The sequence below is a fragment of the Taudactylus pleione genome, unplaced genomic scaffold (assembly GCF_031769625.1).
Source record: "Taudactylus pleione unplaced genomic scaffold, aTauple2 ptg000073l, whole genome shotgun sequence".
NCBI lineage: Eukaryota > Metazoa > Chordata > Amphibia > Anura > Myobatrachidae > Taudactylus > Taudactylus pleione.
In genome coordinates, this window is record NW_028284475.1 from 4,536,191 (window position 1) to 4,557,020 (window position 20,830).

Consider the following 20,830-nt stretch of genomic DNA (forward strand, 5'->3'; position numbering starts at 1 on the left):
GGTCCAGAGTTCTAAAACTGAGCCAGTTACTCGGGCAGGTTAGTGATCCGCCATCGATGTCCATTTGTTTTCTGGTGGGTTTTCTCTTGGGGTTATGACCAAACCACCAGCGTCTTCGAAAAATCTGCTGCATCAATCTGGCCAGTCGGAAGGTCAGGAGTCACAATACAGTTATGATTAGGGCAATCATTATGTATTGATAAAGTCAGGTACACACTAGACCAGAGGTTCCCAAACCGCACCCTAAAGGTGCCCACACACATAGCGATATTTTACCCGATCGGGCCGATTCTGACACATTGGAAAGACTGATCGTGTAAAATATGGCCAAATCGTGAGTCCCCCACTCACGATCACGATGTGCGTCACCGCAGGTCGCACATCGCATCTTCAGATCTGCCGTGCTGTAGGACAGATCTGACAATCTCAAGTCAGGATGCACTGGATAGATCGTGTGTCCGCTTGGCAGCATTTCCAGACCAAATCATGTGCAGGACTGCCAGGGAGCTCCCGGGGAGAGTTCAGGGGGAAATCGTACACATCGTGTGAGTGAGATCACGTCGGTAAGTGTGTGGGCACCTTAACAGTCCAGGTTTTAAGACTATTTGTGCTTGACAACAGGTGACTTAATGACCACCTCAGTCAATATGCTTTAACCACCTGTGCTCAACCAGGGATCTCTCTAAAACCTGAACTGTTGGGGTGCCTTGAGGGCCGCGATTGGGAACCTCTGCGCTAGACTATGTCTAGTGTGTACGGCCTCGGCAAGTGCAGATGCTGCAGGCAATGAAGCAACGGCGGGAGGCATGCAGCATGGCCCCCTGCTAACTATATTGCCCTTCGGACCTGTCTGCAGGGTCGACTGAGGATGTGGAAGTGCACAGCGTCAGCGACATAGCGAGTACACACTAGATAATGTGCCCGGTACATCGTCTAGCGTGTACCCGGCATAAGGTAACATTTATAATTCTATTATGTGGAAAATACTATTGTATTCAGTGTACTCCCTAGAAATTTTTTCCAGCTGGGTGGCATCAAGAAGTAGCCGGGTGGGGGCCTTCGCAATTATGCGCGCGCTGGGAAAAGGGGTATCTCCCTTACCATTCTAGCCCAACAGGTCTCAGGCTGCTCCCCCACTGGCTATCAGTCAAAAGTGCCCATTATGCAGTGCCCCCTGTAGTTTTCCCCTTTATACATTGTCCCTTATACAGTGCCCCCTGTAGTTTTGCTTTACCCTTATGCATTGCCCCCAGGCTGAAATAGTGCCCCCAGACTGGTCCCTTATGCAGTGCCCCAGGCTTAAATAGTGTCCCTTATGCAATGCCCCCAGGCTTAAATAGTGCCCCATAGGTAGTGCCCCCAGACTGGTCCTGGTCCCAGCCCAGACTGGTCCCGGTCCCTAGGGAGAACACTGGTATTAATATATTAGTGGAAATAATTGTTGAATTTTATTGAGGGCAATATTTATATTATAGGGGCAATGCTGTTAGGGATGTTGTCAAAATACAGATGAATCCCAACGGTGGGTATTAGGCGCTAGGGGGTGGTTTATTCTGCCGGAGGTGACGCTTAGCGTTAGATTGTGGGAGGTTAGGATTGTGACCGTTGGGGTTCCGCTGCTGGTATTGTGATGGTCAAAGCTGGCATATCGTCCCCAGCCCATTGTTCGTTCTTAATAATTTTTGGTAACATTATGAAGAGTAACCATGATACTTAGTCAAAAGTAACTAAACTGTATAAAAGCCACTGCATTAAAATGACTGTGTTTGTAGAAAACCGCTGTATTATTTATTCACAAACCTGCTGCGACACTTCCACTGCAGACAGGAAAACACAGGCTAGGGAGGGCCCTGACCAGGAGAGCTTACACTCTTATAGCATAAATAATCTATCCTTAAATGCCCCCTGATAGCACAGCTGTGTGTGCAGGAACTAATGCTGACTGTGCTGCAGGATCAGTAACAGCCTCCAGCAGCTATTACAGATCGTTACATTGTATCAATGAGCTAGTGAGGGGGCGGGCCTGCAATGATAACGTCATCACACGGCGCCGGTAGCAGCACATGTATGGGCAACTGGAGGAGGGTGGTGGAGAGTGCTGAAGCCTGAAGGGGATCTGATCCACTACCGTGGAGAGTGCTGCTGCTGCTGCTGCTGGGACAGTACTATTGCTGGATGCTGCTGCTGCAGAGGTGAGAGAGAGCTATTTACCCCCTGAAGTGTTATATGGTCACCTGTGAGTGACAGGAGTCCGTTCCTGCACGGAAGCAGCTAGATCCCATTCCGTAGATTGACCATGACGTCATCAGCCAGTGTCCAACGTCATTCCCTACCATCCAAGTGGGCATAGAATAGTCCCTACCGTTCCTGCACCCAGTCCTCATCCAGGAGCCGTGGGTTCCTCTCAAGCCAGTGACAGCAGTTCTGCTTATGGCAGCTAGATACACACAAAGTCGCTTCTCTTTGGCAGGTTGTCAGTAATGTAACAATGGTTGGCTGCCATCATTACTGTAAGTAGTACGCAGTGTCTCATGGGAGTCAGTTTGTGTGTGAGCCATATATACGGCACTTACTGTAGCCCTGACCTTATGGGTTCGTATTTATAGCCTCATATGGCTGTGTACAGAAATATGCGTTATCGTGGCGTGATGGGGGCGAGCCTATGTGCGACTGCTGGCTTTTACACGCCGTTGCAGCAGCAGCACAACGCGGTGCGTTTTGGTTAATTGCATTCACCCCTTTGTGTGATTGAAATTGTCCTGATCTCCCCTCACGTGCAGTCTGCATAGCAGCTGCCAATGGGAGTTATTCTGCATAGTTACGGCAGCACATCAGCCATCTAGTAGAGGATGTAGTAATAATCCCAGTGTGCGGGATGCAGGATTCCCGACACCTGTCACAATCCCGGTGCCGGCATCCCGATGGTAAGTAGTGGGGTAGGGTTAGGTTTAGGCTGGGGGGTTAGGATACCTACTGACAGATGTCGGTATCCTAACCCTGTCGGTGTTGGAATTCTGACCGCCGGCATCACGTACCCAACCCATTTAATAGTTTGACAGAAACTTATAAATGTGCCTCGTTAGCTGTTTTCAAATATATGATTTTATGACCATGGTATTGTAGATAATAGAAGAGAGCAACCGGGATGGGCACCGATAAGAAGAAAATGAATGGAAAGAAAAGAGATCGACAGGCTGCGGAGGAGACGTCTCGGGGGTCTTTTAGCCAAGAACACGGTCCACCGAAGAAACAGAAGAAAGTGGGCAGGGACCCTAACTCCCAGCCCGAAAACATGCCCACGGGGCAGCGCAATAAAGGTCCACCAAAGAAACAGAAGAAAGTGGGCAGGGACCCTAACTCCCAGCCCGAAAACACCCCTACGGGGCAGCGCAATAAAGGTCCACCAAAGAAACAGAAGAAAGTGGGCAGGGACCCTAACTCCCAGCCCGAAAACACACCCACGGGGCAGCACAGTAAAGGTCCACCAAAGAATCTACTTCCACGCCTAGACCCCAAATCTGTGGGGTATTTTCGCAGGGTGGGAGAAACTCTGCAGCAAGAATTTGAGTCTGATGATGACAGAGGTCAGAATGTTTTTTAGACCGTTAAACTATTGAGTATATTTGTATAATAAGCTGTTTACAGAGATGACATTTAAGATTTGTAAAACAACTCCCTATCTCTCCTAGGGGAATATTTACGAACTTGCGCTTTTTTCAAAGCCGCTTATAGGTTTAAAGTGGCAAACAAAATCAACCATAAACCAGCCCGGGTTAGCATCTATTTCTGTTGCTGCTTTAAAATCCATTGGCTAAAGCTGCCGATCATTGCAGGCTTAGACAAACTATGGGTTAGTAAACATACCCCTTAGTGTTTTGGCTGTAGCTGTAGGGGTTTTGGGGGAAGGGTATCAATAAACAGGACAGTCTCGGGAAAGCCATGTTCATAGACTGCATAGTAGGGACACTTGTTACACAGGCTACTGGCCACCGATGGTGTGTGATTGATTGGTGCCTCTCATTCCTCGCAGGTCTCTTTGTCCGGAACGTCTTTAATGAGGTGAAGGGGAGCGAGCTGGCTCTGGCCACGGACATGTCGGGGAGTATAGTGCTGCAGAAGCTGCTTTCAGTTGCCACGTCATCCCAGTTGTGCCAAGTTCTGAGTGTCCTCAGCGGGCACTGGCAGGAGGTGTGCTGGCACCGCAGTGGGGCACATGTCATCCAGACTGCCCTGCTCCAGTACCCTCGGCTCCAGAGCCAGGGAAGTGCAGAGAACCAGCAGGAGGAGGAGGAGGAAGATGAGGAGTGTGAGCTTGGCAGTAACCTGGAGGACATCATATTGAGTCTGTGCTCGGAAGTGAATGGAAAGTTTTTACTGTATAACCAGAACACGCATGGAAGCTTCATTGTACGGACTTTGTTCCAAGTTCTTAGCGGGACCATCCTGAATCAGGAGACCACTAAGAAAGGACCGCAAGCAATAAAAGGTAAATACCTTACACAGATGCCTCATCCACACCGTACTTACAACAGTCGTACAATCTCTTTTGGGTTAAACGTAATTGAAAATTATTTAGTGGCTGTACAATAAAATGGCAAATTAAATGTTTGAATATAATCCTGTGATAAAATGTGACCGTTATGAAGACAAAAACTTATAACATATCTATCACCTCTTACCGTCACTTTCCTGTCTCCCGTCTCTGATCTCTAATACAGTTCTCTGCTCTCTCGCATCGCTCTGTCACCTCTTACCGTCACTTTCCTGTCTCTGATCTCTAATACAGTTCCCTGCTCTCTCGCATCGCTCTGTCACCTCTTACCGTCACTTTCCTGTCTCACATCTCTGATCTCTAATACAGTTCCCTGCTCTCTCGCATCGCTCTGTCACCTCTTACCGTCACTTTCCTGTCTCTGATCTCTAATACAGTTCCCTGCTCTCTCGCATCGCTCTGTCACCTCTTACCGTCACTTTCCTGTCTCTGATCTCTAATACAGTTCCCTGCTCTCTTGCATCGCTCTGTCACCTCTTACCGTCACTTTCCTGTCTCTGATCTCTAATACAGTTCCCTGCTCTCTCGCATCGCTCTGTCACCTCTTACCGTCACTTTCCTGTCTCTGATCTCTAATACAGTTCCCTGCTCTCTCGCATCGCTCTGTCACCTCTTACCGTCACTTTCCTATCTCTGATCTCTAATACAGTTCCCTGCTCTCTCGCATCGCTCTGTCATCTCTTACCGTCACTTTCCTGTCTCTGATCTCTAATACAGTTCCCTGCTCTCTTGCATTGCTCTGTCACCTCTTACCGTCACTTTCCTGGCTCACGTCTCTGATCTCTAATACAGTTCCCTGCTCTCTCGCATCGCTCTGACACCTCTTACCATCACTTTCCTGTCTCTCTCCTTGTTACTCTGCCACCTCTGTCTATTGTCGGTTTGTTCCCCCCGCGTCCTTCAGGGTCCCCCTGTCTCCTCTTATATTATCCGGTTTCCGTTCCCTCTCTCACCTCTTTCTCCCATCTCTGTTGCAGTGAAATCTGTATTTGAGATCCCAGACAGTTTCCTGCAGCAGTTAAAGGAGCTGAGCGGATTATTCAGTGGTCACATCGGAGGTGAGATGAAGGCACCCCCTCCCCTTTTAGTATCCTGCTTCTGATCTCCGCGCGGTCCTGAGCTGCCTCTTACTTCTGTCTCCTCACCAGTGTTTGCCACCAATAAACTCGCCAGTCTGGGGATGCAGGTGGCCTTGCAGGTTCTGCAGAGGAAATCGCCGTCCGCATGTGCGGCGCTTTGTGATGATGTCATCAACTTTTTGTCCTCTAGGAATGCTGCTAGCGATGGCAGGTAAGAGAGTAATGGGCCTCATTGCGCAGTGAGCCCAATCATCTGGATTATCCTCAGTGTTATATCGCAGTGGGGCTTATTCACAAAAACAGTATAAATGATTGTATCTTGCTTTTTGAGCAGCCCCCATCAGAATATGGAAATAGCAATGTATAGACCTCAATCTCTTCCACTTAAATTGTTACCAAACTACACCTCCCATGATGCTCTGCAAACTAATGTGTAGCTCCAAAACACTTGACGTGCCAGTGATCTATATCGTTCCTGGTTATTTTATCGCCTGCCTGTTCCTTGAGCTAAACATAATGGAAGCCATGTACTAAGGACCTCATTCAGAGCCGGACGCTATTAGCGCTCGCTCGTTCAGAAAAAAGGGGTGGCTATTCAAATGAACCGTTCGCTCTTTGCGGTCTGTTCACGCCTCTAGGTCTGAATGAGCGAACAAAACATGCGGTCGTTTTTTGGAAAACTACGCCCCCTGGCCGCTCGCATCCTACGTCATGTCCGCTATTTATTAGATTAATCGAGTACATCGACCAGCGTATGAACTGCTCGCTATTCTTGTGGTTGGTTTTTCCTACCACAATTTTGCGAGCAGTTCTGACTATAAAATAACCCAGTGACGTGGTCAATGACGCTGCTGTATTAATTATGCACACCCATAAAACGCCCGTTTTGACCTTTAAGCACGCCTGCGTTCTGATCTCCACTCCCCGTTTTCAAGCACCTTCCCCTGTTACCACCCACATACGCCTCCTCCTGTCACTCAAAATAGCAGGCATTCGCTATATAGCGAACAAACTATTTTCGGCCGCACTGACTGGTTCGCGCATGCGTATTACGATCCGTACGCATGCGCAGTTGGGCAAACATCGCTCGGAACGAACGAGCGGCTCTGAATCAGGCCCTAATTCCTTAGGGCTGTCTTGTCTGCTGTTTTCCTGTCTCCGGATAAGTCCTCTATTAACACTTGCTGCCCCTCTCAGCTCCCTCTTGGTCTTCCTGAAGGATGAGACCAGCAGTCGGCTACTGGAGAGGATTTTGGAAGTGTCTGAGAAAAAACAACTGCGCCGGCTCTTTAAAGCCCACTTTCAAGGCCAGCTGCAGGCGCTCGCAGCCCACCCCATTGGCAACTACACAGTGCAAAGACTTGTCTGTGCCACGCAGACCACGAAACTGGTAAGTATCTATTTAATGGTAGGGTGGAGGAGTTAACAAGACACCAAGATAGCCTTCTACTGGTAACACGGAGGTTTCCGCTGAGGAAATAATGCTTATATTTATATTCATTTGGAAGAACATTGTGAAAAATGTCATGATGAGTTTTAACCAAGTGTTTGGGCCCCAAAATGAGCGTAATACCCAACGATGGTCCAGTTGGATCACTGTCAGGCTTGTTGGAAAATGCTGCCATAGGTTGATACTGGCCTGTGTGTTTGGTCATCTCCTGAATATAGAAACAGGGTCCATTCTATGTTGGAGGTGATCTGGTTGCTCCTCGCTATTGCCGAACGCCTGCATCTGCTTCACATGTCAACGTGATGCTATTTCTCCATGTTGGTTCAAGAGTTGGTCCCATCACTGCCCACAGTTGTCCGTATAATGGAACCAAAAACATTTTTGGTGAAATGATTTGTCTTCTCAGTTCTCGACGCTGTTTGATGAATTGTCACCGGCGATCGAGGATGTTTTGGCCAAAGGTCACATGGGGATCATCACAACCCTGGCAGAGGCTTGTAAGAGGCTTCAGAGTCACCAGATGGAGCTCATCTCCCAACTCATGGAGGTGCGTGTCCCGAGACTGTAGCACATGTCTACTTTATATCAACCGGTGTTAAGTAGTGTTCCCAACTCCGCAGGCCTTCCACTGCGCTGCTCCAGCCTCTCGCCGCGTCACTTGCGTGCCGCTGTTCCTGTCTCTGCTGACCTACGAGGTTTATTACAAGACCGAGGAAGAGGGGGAGCCATCTGAACACAAAGTAAGTAGCTGACAATGTCTCAGGGTGGCCTGTCTATGTATGTTATGCAGTGCACCATTGGACACTTCAGTCATGTGACACATGGGCGGGGCCTGCTTATAGAATACAAAAGCGCACTGCAATATCCTTACTGCACAGTTTTCCTTCGTGTCTCTATTTTTGTCATTGTTTTGCAATTTTTCCTTGTTGGTGGTAAACCTAATTGCCGATAAGCTTCATCCGCTGATCTGTGTCTGTCGTTTAGGAGAACGTGGAGATAAAACTGGCGTCGGTGAACTATCATGGCTCCTTACTGGTACAGCACCTTCTCCATTTTGAAAGTCCCACTCAAATTCTGCACAGTTTGGCGAGTATGACTGAAGCCGACCTACGGACGGTGGCTTGTAGCCAGGCTGGGAGCCACGTATTCAACGCTCTGCTCAGCAGTTCCACCATAACAGAGAAACAAAGGAAGAAGGTTCTGTGGAAGCTGAGGGTAAGACCAGCTGTGGCCTCCTGAGGTGTTTCTCTCCAGCTTAGCACAGGAACTTGGGGGTAGTAGTGTGAGTTGGGGGGTTGATAGTTTTTCTTTCATGAACCCGCCCTGATGTAGTTTTAAGCCAAAACGATGAGCCCAGGAGGAGCTCTGGTAAATGAAGAACCCAGCATGGTAACCAGTAAGCTGGCCAGCATCCTGCCTCTCCACCCTTTTTGGTGGAACATACAGCACTTGGTGAGTTGCAGTACCAAAGTAAAACTCTGCCCGGCTGGTCGATTATTATATTAGTCAGGATGGTTAGCAGGCTAGTTACTCTAATGGCCAGGACTCCTCCTGAGTTAACTGAAGAACATATTCAACTTTTTTTTCTTTTTCTTTCCGTAATAATATAGTAGGTTAAAAAGAAGACTCTCCCTTCTTGTTTTCCCCATTAAAACAGTAAATATTCAAGCACTGTACAGTGTATGAGGTACTACGCATTCTGCAAAAGTTCTACATATAATTAAATTGCATTGAAATGTTGACTGTAGCCACCAATCCGAATTTAGCTGTCAGGTTTGTAGGGCAAATTCCAGAATGAAAGCAAACCTCTCATTGGTTGCTAAGATACAAACAAACCATAGTTCTCCTGACCACTGGCTCTCTTAAATCTTGTTTGGCTAATGGCTATTAGGTCTGTACAGACATTGCTTTCTTTCCAGTCTTTCAGTAACAACCGGATGTATTGGTTTAGAATGCCCAGTGATCTACATTTATCACGTATTGATGATGGAATGTCTCGGTCAGTCACTGATTTGTTGATATAAATGAGTCCACATCAATGTCCCCATTTCTTGCAGGCTCACTCTATGGAGTTAGCGTGTAACAAGTATGGAAGCCGTGTGCTGGACCGTGTCTGGAACGTGTCAACCATGGGGGTTAAAGAAGAGATCGCTCAGAAACTGGGTAAGAGCGCGGATACTTCTCCAGGCGTAAATAATGGGAAAAATAAGAATATAGAGAAGAGAAGCTCCTGCATAATCTCTGTCACTGTAGCAACAGCTCTGCGTCGGGCTTAGTGTTACTGCACATACATGTTCTATGAAAGGAACATGCTAGAGCGTGTTGGTTAGATGTGATGAAGTTAATGTATGTTTGGCTGCTGCTTCCGATTAAAGTACGTTTTAGTCTCTGGAGGGATTTCCACAAATGATTGTTTGAGGGTGTGGCTACACCTTGCTGTCACTGCCAAGCCCCAAAGGGGTGGTATACCTCTAAAGGGAGGTGTGGCCACACCATGCTGAGGTTAGGGTTGTGGCTGTACCTAATCAGCGGGCCTTGGTACTTGGCATCCCCCCCCCCCCTTTTTTTTGCTGCTCCTCACATACTGCCACCTTTCTCGGCAAAACCATCCGTCTTGGTTGAAATCTTGGCGCAATTGCCAGTTTTGTGACCGACCTCCATTAGCGCCATGGGAGAGAATCTGTGTGGCATTTACTCTTTTCACTTCCCCCCCTCTTGCAGTTGAAAGACTCCGTGAGCTGCAGAACGACCCCATCGGACACCACATCGCCCGCAACTTTGCTCTGACTCACTTCGTGAAACGGCGGAAAGACTGGCAGGAGCACCAGCAGGCGGAGAACAAGCGCCGCAAGCTGTTCGCCGACTTCCTGGAAGACTGAGAAGATGGCTGGTGGCGGCCTCCAAATGCTGGGCTGTCTTACATTGCCCTGGACTCTTGTAGCAATGTACCACCTAGCCAATCACCAGTGACACAGAGTATGATATTCTAACGCTGTCTACCATTTACTGGTCCTCTCCACCTCCCTGACCCACATGCCGTGTTCTGCCACCTTACCTAATTGGGTTACTTTCAGTGGGACTTCTAGAACTTGGACTGGGTGGAGCTTTGATGTTAGAACTTCCATCAGTCCACTATTCAGGTTTTAGATCTTCTCTCCCATTCCCAGAACTGTCCTGCCGCAGAGAGGATTCAGATTGGCCTCATTGTTGGGTTCTGTATGGGCGAAGGTCCCATGGTGGGGTGAGGAAGGCCTAGTTTCCCTGTTACGTCTGTTGCTGGTTTATTTCAGAAGATGGGAGCTGTGTTGTTCTATGTTTGTGTTTAGCAGTTAAATCTCCGGAGAACATATGTCCTATTTCTTTGTACATAACACCCAGCCTTCCCTCATACAGGACTTGTGTATAAGGAATTTGATCTATGTTTATGATAAAATATTTTATCTAAATTTGTTTGTTAGTTGCTTTACGACCTTTCTAAAATACTTACATTTTTAACATTTAGGTTCTATGCCGCACTCTGCCATCCTGTCTGCTGTAAGCTGGTCAGCACTTGGGTTTCTAGCTGACCGAATCATCGTAGTTCATTGTTTTCAGGAGCTATTTCCAGAAACTCGTTTTATACAATGATGCAAGTAGCACAATGTGTTGCCAACAATATATGCGTTGATCAAGCTTAAGGAAAGGAGTTTAATGATTTAATTCAGTGTGGAGCAACTGGTGACCAGCGACCGGAGCTCAGTGCCCGGCTGTGATATAAAGCAGAGAATGAATCCGCCCCACATGACTTCTGTATAAGGCAGGGCGGTTACTGTATGCAGCACATGTTTTCTCTCCTTTCTCTATGGGTTCAGATTGTGCAGGTTTGTGTTTTTAGGAATATGGTAGTTGAGTGGCATACGAGGGGCAAGTCTGGGGGGCATATGTGGATGTTTATGGGCCTATGTGGGGAACTGAATGGGGCATGTGATGAGGTTTGAGAGTACATGTGGGGCCTTTTTTGGGGCGTGTGGGGATCTGAGGGCATGGTGGGTTTGAGTGATATATGATGGAATTTTGGTGCAGGTGAGGGACATATGGGGGCAAGCAGAAAATAGTGGATATATATAGGGGGCGACGTGTGTGGACAGCAGTGCTGAAGACATAAGCAGGCAGAGAAGTGGGAATAACGTTTAATAGATATAACAATCACCACAAATACAAACTGGCTATCTGTCTCATGGTCCAGCTCTGCGTTCTAATACGCAGTGGTCCGTACTGCCTGCCCTTTTATTGTGTGATCTGGCTCACAGAAAGGTACCATCGTTTCTTCACCCTCCATCCCACCAAGTAATGGAACTTCTCTTTTATTAGATTTCAAGCAGTTTTCAGCCACCATGTTACTTTTAATGTTATTGCCTGGCACCACCTACCCTCCTGCAACTTTGGTTAAAATAACCTTATTTTTCTGTGCTTTTCAGTGATGTATTTATATCATGAGTCATATTTGTTTATTTTCATTGTCCTTGGATATGACTTTTGTTGGGGTCAGTCAGGGATTACAACAGAGCCCAATAATGCGCAACAATTCTGCTTTATCCGTGTATTTTACACCTTCAATAACATTTGCTAAAGGTAGTGATTGGTGTGTATGATTGCTGGAACACAATAAAATGAAGATCATGAGAAGGGGTCCCAAATGTCAGCAATAATCTGCAGGAAAATAAAATCTTGAACTGAAGGCCCCTACACACTACACGATATTGCTAATGAATTGCCTGCTTCTGGCGCATCGGAAGGACAAATGGGCAATACCGTGCATTTGCGTGCTCCCGTGGGGTTGTCATTCGCATCGCCTGATCATTTGTACATGCAGGAATATCGGCCGATGCGGCTGACTATCCCATGCGGCGGCGGCCGGCTTATCGGCCGGTCACCAGATCACCCAGTGTGCGGACCGCCCAATATGTCATCGCAGGGATTGTTGGTCGCATCGTTGGCTACCTTTACACTAGTAAATTTCACATGCGCACTTACACACATGTGGTTGAGACTTTTAACCTTTATTTCCAATTTAAAAATCAGTGTCCTTTAGCTTGCATATCATTAAGTTTGTACTTCTGTCAGGATAATAGTGGGTGTCTGGCAGTACTTCTGTGTAAAGGTGCCCATACATCTGCGAAGGATCGTTGGGATGCGATCGGAAATTTCCGATCGCCCAGCATCGATGTTCAGTGATCCGTCGCCAAATCGCTGACATTTGACATGTTAAATGTCCCCGATATTGGGCCCCATACATCTGCGACAGATTGCAGCGATCCGGCATCGCAGAAATCCAACATGTTGGATTTTGACGATCGCGATCCAAAAATTATCGCAATCGTCAAATGTCAGTGCTCCGGTGACTGATCGCTGAACATCGATGGTGGGCGATCAGAAATTTCATATGATCCGTCGCAGAAGTTTAGGGCACCTAAACAATTGCGATCATGTTTTGATCGCGATCGTCAAAATCCAAAATTTTGGATTTCTGCGATGCCGGGTTGCAGCATCGCGGAAAATGTATGGGGCCTGAAGGCCCCCATACATCAGAGATGGATTGCAGCAATCGTGCAATTTGCAATCGATTGTGTATAAAAATCTGCAATGTATGGGCTTCACAGATCGCAGATTGCACCCAAAAAGTGATTGGAATTGTTTAATCAGATTGTCCAACATGTTGGATTTGACAGATGGATTGGGGCTGTAGATTGCTAGTGTATGGACATGATCAGCAGATTTGCAGACCGTTTCTAATGATGGGCCTTTCAAGATTGCCAGATCTGTGTTTGCTGCAATCGATCTGCAAATCACTGAAATAGATCTGTAGTGTATGGGCGCAGATTGCTCGATTGGGAAATCCTAACATCGGGCAATAAATCTTCAAATTGTTCAATTGTGGTTTTCAGAATGCTGATGTATGGGGGCCTTGAGACCCTCCAACATGACCCTTCCATCAGGTACACAATGCTCTGCACCTGGACTTCCCACATACTGTATGATTGCAGCCACCTGTGGTGACACCTGTCTAATCAGTGACCTAGTGCTACTACACAGGTGGCTGCAGCCATACATTATGAGGGAAGTCCAGGTGCAGAGCATTGTGTACCTGATGGAGGGGTCATGTTGGAGAGTCTGAAGTAAAAAGTATTGCTATGGGTCTGACAATTCTAGACACTACCTTGCTTTGGCAGCTGTAATAGGACTGTCATGGTGTGGTTGGCAGTCACACGCATACTGCCTGACGCCGTTGGATGACGTCCCAAGAGACGGCCCATTGTGTTCGGTGCTGCTGGTTCCCGCCTCTTGTCTTGTAACGTGAGCGGTGATTGGCGGAGGCCACTTCTCAGTGCTTAGCATTCGGGCTGGATGCACAGTGCAGCACTCAGGCCGCTCAGTCCTGACCGGTCCCGGGAGCAGCAGGATGAGTCTGGCGGAGAGCAGAGCCCCGCGCAAGACGGCGGGAAACCGCATGTCCGGTCTGCTGGACCGGGAGGAGGAGGACGACTTCTATAAGACCACGTATGGGGGCTTCAATGAGGTCAGAACCCGGGGCTCCTCCCTCTCCGCTATGCTTTCCTCTGCCTACAACCTGTCTCCCCAGCGCTGTGTAACTACAAGTCCCAGCATGCTCTCCTCTGCCCTGCCTACAACCTGTCTCTCCTCAGCTCTGCCCTGGCTCTAATAACCTGTCTCCTCAGCTGCTGTGTAACTACAAGTCCCAGCATGCTCTCCTCTGCCCTGCCTACAACCTGTCTCCTCAGCTCTGCCCTGGCTCTAATAACCTGTCTCCTCCGCTGCTGTGTAACTACAAGTCCCAGCATGCTCTCCTCTGCCCTGCCTACAACCTGTCTCTCCTCAGCTCTGCCCTGGCTCTAATAACCTGTCTCCTCAGCTGCTGTGGCACTACAAGTCCCAGCATGCTCTCCTCTGCCCTGCCTACAACCTGTCTCTCCTCAGCTCTGCCCTGGCTCTAATAACCTGTCTCCTCAGCTGCTGTGTAACTACAAGTCCCAGCATGCTCTCCTCTGCTCTGCCTACAACCTGTCTCTCCTCAGTCTGCCCTGGCTCTAATAACCTGTCTCCCCCGCGCTGTGTAACTACAAGTCCCAGCATGCTCTCCTCTGCCCTGCCTACAACCTGTCTCTCCTCAGCTCTGCCCTGGCTCTAATAACCTGTCTCCTCAGCTGCTGTGTAACTACAAGTCCCAGCATGCTCTCCTCTGCTCTGCCTACAACCTGTCTCTCCTCAGTCTGCCCTGGCTCTAATAACCTGTCTCCTCAGCTGCTGTGGCACTACAAGTCCCAGCATGCTTTCCTCTGTCCTGCCTACAACCTGTCTCCTCAGCTCTGCCCTGGCTCTAATAACCTGTCTCCTCAGCTGCTGTGGCACTACAAGTCCCAGCATGCTCTCCTCTGCTCTGCCTACAACCTGTCTCTCCTCAGCTCTGCCCTGGCTGTAATAACCTGTCTCCTCAGCTGCTGTGTAACTACAAGTCCCAGCATGCTCTCCTCTGTCCTGCCTACAACCTGTCTCCTCAGCTCTGCCCTGGCTCTAATAACCTGTCTCCTCAGCTGCTGTGGCACTACAAGTACCAGTATACAAACAAAACATGCGGAGCCTTGTAGTTCAACAGCTGGCCTGTGCGAGTGGTGCTGAGACTTGCAGTCCCAGTCCCACAGTTACCAGTATGTTAAAGGTTGCTAAGTTCTAGCAAGACATGCTGAGACTTGTAGTTCCACAAGTCCAGTATGCAGAAGTTTAACCAGAGAGGAAACTGTTTGCATGCCACAGGTTGCCAGAGTCGAGCTAGGCATGCTGAGACTTGTAGTTCCACAACAGCTGGAACCAGATCCCTTCTCTTCCTTATACCGAGTGACTCTTTGTATGGAGGAATTCACCTGCTGTTCCCTGCCAACGGCTGGGTGGCTCTTGGCTGACAGCAGGGCAGTGATACAGACAGTACTGAAAGATGCTGCTTTTATATGATTTTTGTTTTATGTATTTTAATATTTCAACCTGGATGTGGAGAATTAAAGTGTAATAAATAAAACATAATAATGTAGCTTCTGTGTCACATTCGCCCCCCCCCCCCCTTCCCCCTAAAAAAACAACAACAAAACACTGGGGTGGTTGCTGAGTGTTACTGTGTGTTAGAGATTTGCAGTGTTAGAAGCTCTGGGCATATTTATCCCACCGGCTACAGCACGTCCACATGTCTGTTGTTCTACTACACAGGTTCTCAAACTCTGACCTCAAACAGTGCATGTTTCCCAGGTCTCCTCACAGAATCAGAGCGGTATCCAATTTGCTCTGAACATTGTTCGGGCGCTAATTGACTCCCGCGATCGGCGAAAAACTGGGATTTTTCAACTATTATCCCTGATGGTTTTTTTTTTCACCCTATCCTATTATTTCAATCTAAATAATAGGATAGTTCTCCCAAAAACACACAGGTCCGCGAGTTTATCACGGACCGATGTGTTTTCGCCTTTTTTTCAGGTGAAAAAACTGCAGTTATCGTGGATTCTTTTTCGGGATACATCAGGTCCCGAACAAAAACCCCCGTTAAGTGCCGGTGTCAGGCCAACTTCGGGACTAATTGGATAGCCCTGGGCAAGGTAATTTCCCGCGGCTAATTGGATACCCCCCTTGTCACGGTCCTGCGAACCGACCCTCCAGATACACCCAATCTGAGAATCGCTGCCTGTGACTTTACAGGTTACCTCAGCATGTGTTGTTAAATAAACCTGGTAACGGCCACCAGCAGCAGAAAACTATAATGCTAAAGCATAAGGTAAGCTTCTGCTCTCACCTGCATACACAGTTATCAATACTTAGAAAAATAGGTAACATGAGCCATATGAGGCTAGCGTTCCTGCTAGGCTGTTACAGCGGGGCTCCGCGCTCTGCCCTATTTCTGAAGGGCAGAAAGCACCCTGCCCTCCAGTGCGGCAGCCTGCGGGTTCTGTCTCCACCCGCGAGTCGCAATGTCCTGTGGGTGGTCAATATGGCGGCGCAGCGGTCGCCGCTGGTGAATGCGCCCTGCATCCATTCACAGTGACTGCAGCGCTTGGGGACTGCCCGGCATGTCCCCAGGAGTGACAAAAAGGGGATGCACCATAAAGACACGCCCCCTTTTCTTTGGGGTTACCCTTTTCGGCCCTATCTCTAGGTTCGGCGCCCTGCCTGCTGCCAGAGCTAGAGTGAACACTATGAGGCCTTGGGTCATAATAACACAGATCCAGAAATAGAATTAATGTTTAATTCAAGAATATCTTCAAAGCTTATTTACAAAAAGTTACAAAGAATATAATAAGGTTAAAAGGAATCGCACAGTTTACTTAGAATTTCCAAACCAAAATAAAGTAATTGGTGGTTTATCCAATTTATCAGTTGAATTGACTAGTTTTGGGATGAGGCCGTCCCAATGGAGAATTCCGGAACATCTGTATCCTTTGATAGCCTCACGCAGAATGAACAATGTTTCCTATCAAACACACATTTTTATTCCCTTTCACAGGCTGCTCTGGATTACTACCCCTTGGGATAGTTTAATCCTTCCATTATTCTTCCATTGTTAGGTGACACAGGGTCTTCTGAGCAGGGGTTAAGAGAAATACTTGACACCTTGCTGGTCTGTCTGTCTCTCGTTGGCCTGTAAGCCTGACTACCTGTGGGGCTATAACCAGACTCCAGTCTTTGAACCTACACAGAACACAGGGCTCTTGATGACAGTTTATCAAGGGCCTGACCAGATGTCCTGTAATTTTCACAGACATTTTTCTTATATGCCATATACCACAGGTTCCCCAACTCGGTCCTCAGGACCCCAAACAGTGCATGTTTTCCAGGGCTCCTCACAGAATTACAAGTAAACTAATTAGCTCCACCTGTGTAACTTTTAAAACGTGTCAGTGAGTAATGAGTACACCTGTGCACCTGCTGGGTGACCTGGAAAACATGAACTGTGTGGGGTCCTGAGGACCGAGTTTAAGAACTACTGCCATATACAATTGGACATATTTATGGCTGATGCAGGGAAACAGATCTTCCTATAATCTCTTGCTCATCCTTCAAAAGGGAATTAGTCCAGCTAAGTTTTGTCACCTATCCACATACAAAGGATGCTACACACAAGACAAAGTTACAGGTTTCTATTAACACATAATAATGTGCAGTTATGCCCATGCTGATGCCAAATTCGCTTTTCTGCTACACCCCTCACAATGGAAATAATTAGCTCCACTTGTGGAACTTTTAAAATGTGGCAGTGAGTAATGACTACACCTGTGCTCCTGCTGGGTGACCTGGGAAATGTGTCAGTGAGTAATGACTACACCTGTGCACCTGCTGGGTGACCTGGGAAATGTGTCAGTGAGTAATGACTACACCTGTGCACCTGCTGGGTGACCTGGAAAACGTGACCTATGTGGGGTCCTGAGGACCAAGTTTGAGAACCACTGCGCTAGCAATTCACAAGGGTTCCTTCTGGCCAAGTGAGGATCCATCATGTTTCCAACTCACAAGTCGTTGGGTTAGATTTTAGGCTTCCCTGTACTGTGCTGTGACATCCAGCACATAACATTGCATTGGAGAGGCGGGAGAGAGATGGACGTGCAGTATGCACCCTCCCAGTAACCGTATCTCCCCGCACTGGGTCCTGCTCTCTCTGGCCAATTAAACATTACTTTTAGTAATGCTGATAATAGTTATCCTCCTCTTGCTGAGACCCTTACAGTAAAATACACCATCATCCCCTGTTCCCAGGAATCTGGCGACGACGAGTATAACGAGGACCGGTCTGCCAGTGAGGATGAGGTGGACTCGGACTTTGACATTGATGAAGGGGATGAGCCGACTAGCGACCACGAGGACGATGAGCCCAAAAGGAAGAGGAGGGTAGTAACCAAAGCCTATAAGGTAAATGGTGGTTCCAGTGGCATATAGTAGGGCTGATGGGATCTTTCGTAGGACACTCCTTTACCTTTATGTTTCCTTTGACATTACCAGGAGCCAATTCAGCTGCTGAAGCCTAAGCCGAAACCCAAACCAGATCCCGTGACCCCCAGCGCACCCAAGAGCCGCCCAGAGAAGCCCCCTCCCCAGGAGACCCCTGAAGACAGCGTGGACAGTGAGTGTTAAGCCTTTAAGAACTAGCTGACAGGTTGCAGCATGGTTATTGCTCAGTAAACTGAGGTGACTCTCACTGCTGGTGGTACACTGGTTGCCTGCAAAGCTGCTTCGAGAGGAAGTTGATAACCATCTCTGGTGTCTCCTTCACCCCTCATTTTCTTAAGGCAGATCCCCTTTGTGGTGTTGTACCATCGGGTCCGAACGATGGACTATATGTGACGGTTGCCGAGTGACATCAAAGATTGCTCTATCATATATATTTGGTGTAGTCCAAACAGTGGCTTTCAGGCCATAGGTTCTCATTGACCTATGGATGATACGAGTCTGTATATAGCTGAGGTTTGGAAAATAGAAAGTGTTGAGCATGTGTACCCTTTCCTCCCCCCTCAGGCCGGAAGCAGATGCGCCAGTCCACCACCGAGCACACCCGCCAGACTTTCTTACGCGTGCAGGAGAGACAGGTCCAGTCCCGCAAGAAGAAAGGTCCTCACCCAGACCGGCCTCTGACCCAAGAGGAGCTACTGAAGGAGGCCAAGATCACCGAAGAGATCAACATCCGCTCTCTAGGTATTTATCAGCTGCCTCCTGATCAGCGATTGTCTCCGTTTATGTATCGGAGGAGAATGCTGCTCTCCTGAGAGGTAACGTAACTATATTACCTTGGCTTTCATTTTAATATTGACCCTGAAAATGACCAAATATTTAATTAAGAGGGGGCTCTTGACTTGCTACTCCACATGGTTTGGGTATAGATGGACCAGCTTCATCCAGGCACTATTGAAGCCTGATGCCCAGGCTAATGCCCCTTCTGCGAATTGAGAAGCCTAGGCATGCTTAGCTTTGCGTTCTATCCTTGGCAGAGAATTATGAGCGCCTGGAGGCTGACAAAAAGAAGCAGGTGCAGAAAAAGAGACGCTGCGTTGGGCCGACCGTTCGCTACCACTCCGTGGCTATGCCGCTGATCACCGACGTCAGCATAAAGGAAGAAAATGTGGACGTGGAAGGGTGAGTGACGTTTGTCGCATGCATCAGTAATCATAGCTTCTATGCGGGCCCTCATTTGCATGTCTCCACCCACAATATGGCTGCCACACGGTGACGATGTGTAATCGTTTTAGAGAAGAGCTAATCCTTAAAGAATCTATATAGGAGGCCGAGCTTTGTTCTCGCACGACAAGGAAACTCCGAATAGCTCAGCCGAATCGGAGGACCCCCTGCACGTTGCCATTTTTCTCTGAGTGCCTAGCCCACATACCGTTTGCATGATTTGGCATTTTTACATAAACTGGCAGATTAGTGTCTTGAATCGTCTTGCATGGAGTCTTCCATTTTTGTTTGGTTTAACCTTAACTAGCAAAAAAAAAAGAATCCTATATCATTTAAATGACACCATATTTACAAGCAGCAGAGCGGTCATACACAAGGCTATAGCCCATTGTGTGCAGTCGGACAGCAAAGCAACGTTAGTTGCCGCCATTTTCTCTTGCTCCTAGGAAGATTGTGCGTTTTATCTGTTTGTGTCATGTGGTTAGATGCAAAGACTGAACCACACACTATTGTGCCCTTCCAGGTTAGAGCTGGAGCAGACCGGCGAAACCTCCACAGCGCCCCCTGTGGGCAAATCCTCCCGCACTTTCATCACTTTCTCCGACGACGAGGCCTTCTACCGGATTTTCCCCAAGAACAAAGCCAAGTTCTCCGTCCGAGACCTGTGTCCGGTCACCCATAAGCCCGCCCAGTACAGGGACCCCATCACTGACATTCCCTACTACAACGCCCGCGCCTTCAAAATCATCCGGGAGGCTTACAAAAAGTACATCACTGCTCACGGCCTGCCCAACGCCGCCATGGCGGCCACCATGGGACCGACCACCTCTACAGCCGACAGCAGCCAGCGCAACACTCGGCAGAAAATAGTTATCAAACAAAGCATGTCAGCAACATGATTATATAGACGCTGACATTCTAGGTTATGTCATCCCAAGTGTTATGTTACTTTACTATTTATTTCCAGGATATCGAGTCCCCACTGCGTCCTGGAGCCTCAGCTGACCGTATAGCTGTAGGTCCATTGATCGTGCGTTACACGGACTATGTGACCGGTTTCTTTATTCATATTTGCCCCCATGTAGGGTAAAGCTGTAATTCCCATGCTGATTAATACCCTCCAGGGTATTGGTGAATTGTCCCGATCTACATTTTGCTCATGGTGGCTCCTTAATGTCCTTTATAATTTGAAATAAATATGCTGTTTTATGACTGTTTTGCAGCGAATCTTGTTGCTTTATGAACATATTTGTGTTTGGGCTGCAGACTGGGTGCCCTGTAAGGGGACCGTTTAGTCCTTAGGGAGCAGCTGATACCACAATGAACCCGCCATTTGTGGCCTGTGGGCCGTCACCTGTGCAGCCTGTTGCATACGCAGAGGTCTCTGAGGGGCCCATTCTGTTCCATGAATGAAAATCTAATCGGTCCCCAGCTAACAAATTAGGGCCCTGATTCAGAGCCGGACGCAAGTGGCTGCTCGTTCGCTCCGAGCGATGTTTGCCCAACTGCGCATGCGTACGGATCGTTATACGCATGCGCGAACCACTCAGT

General features: G+C 48.1%; 2 protein-coding genes across 3 annotated transcripts; both read left to right on the plus strand.

Annotated features, from left to right (window-relative positions):
* Positions 1 to 1,975: 1,975 nt before the first annotated feature.
* Positions 1,976 to 11,085, plus strand: NOP9 (NOP9 nucleolar protein). Of its 2 annotated transcripts, none has more exons than XM_088467603.1 (11): positions 1,976 to 2,192; positions 3,124 to 3,584; positions 4,031 to 4,486; positions 5,530 to 5,610; positions 5,701 to 5,842; positions 6,829 to 7,021; positions 7,488 to 7,628; positions 7,702 to 7,821; positions 8,066 to 8,296; positions 9,139 to 9,244; positions 9,803 to 11,085. In XM_088467603.1, exons 2-11 carry the CDS (start codon positions 3,146 to 3,148, stop codon positions 9,958 to 9,960), a joined length of 2,067 nt encoding a protein of 688 aa, XP_088323729.1. In that variant the 5' UTR covers positions 1,976 to 2,192; positions 3,124 to 3,145; the 3' UTR covers positions 9,961 to 11,085. The 2 variants fall into 2 exon arrangements, with proteins under 2 accessions (XP_088323729.1, XP_088323730.1); XM_088467604.1 differs by lacking the exon at positions 1,976 to 2,192 and adding an exon at positions 2,329 to 2,510.
* A 2,206-nt stretch (positions 11,086 to 13,291) lies between these two features.
* On the plus strand, positions 13,292 to 20,506 carry VPS72 (vacuolar protein sorting 72 homolog). Its single transcript, XM_088467721.1, has 6 exons — positions 13,292 to 13,637; positions 17,867 to 18,019; positions 18,110 to 18,230; positions 18,623 to 18,799; positions 19,093 to 19,237; positions 19,803 to 20,506. Exons 1-6 carry the CDS (start codon positions 13,521 to 13,523, stop codon positions 20,176 to 20,178), a joined length of 1,089 nt encoding a protein of 362 aa, XP_088323847.1. The 5' UTR covers positions 13,292 to 13,520; the 3' UTR covers positions 20,179 to 20,506.
* Positions 20,507 to 20,830: the final 324 nt, after the last annotated feature.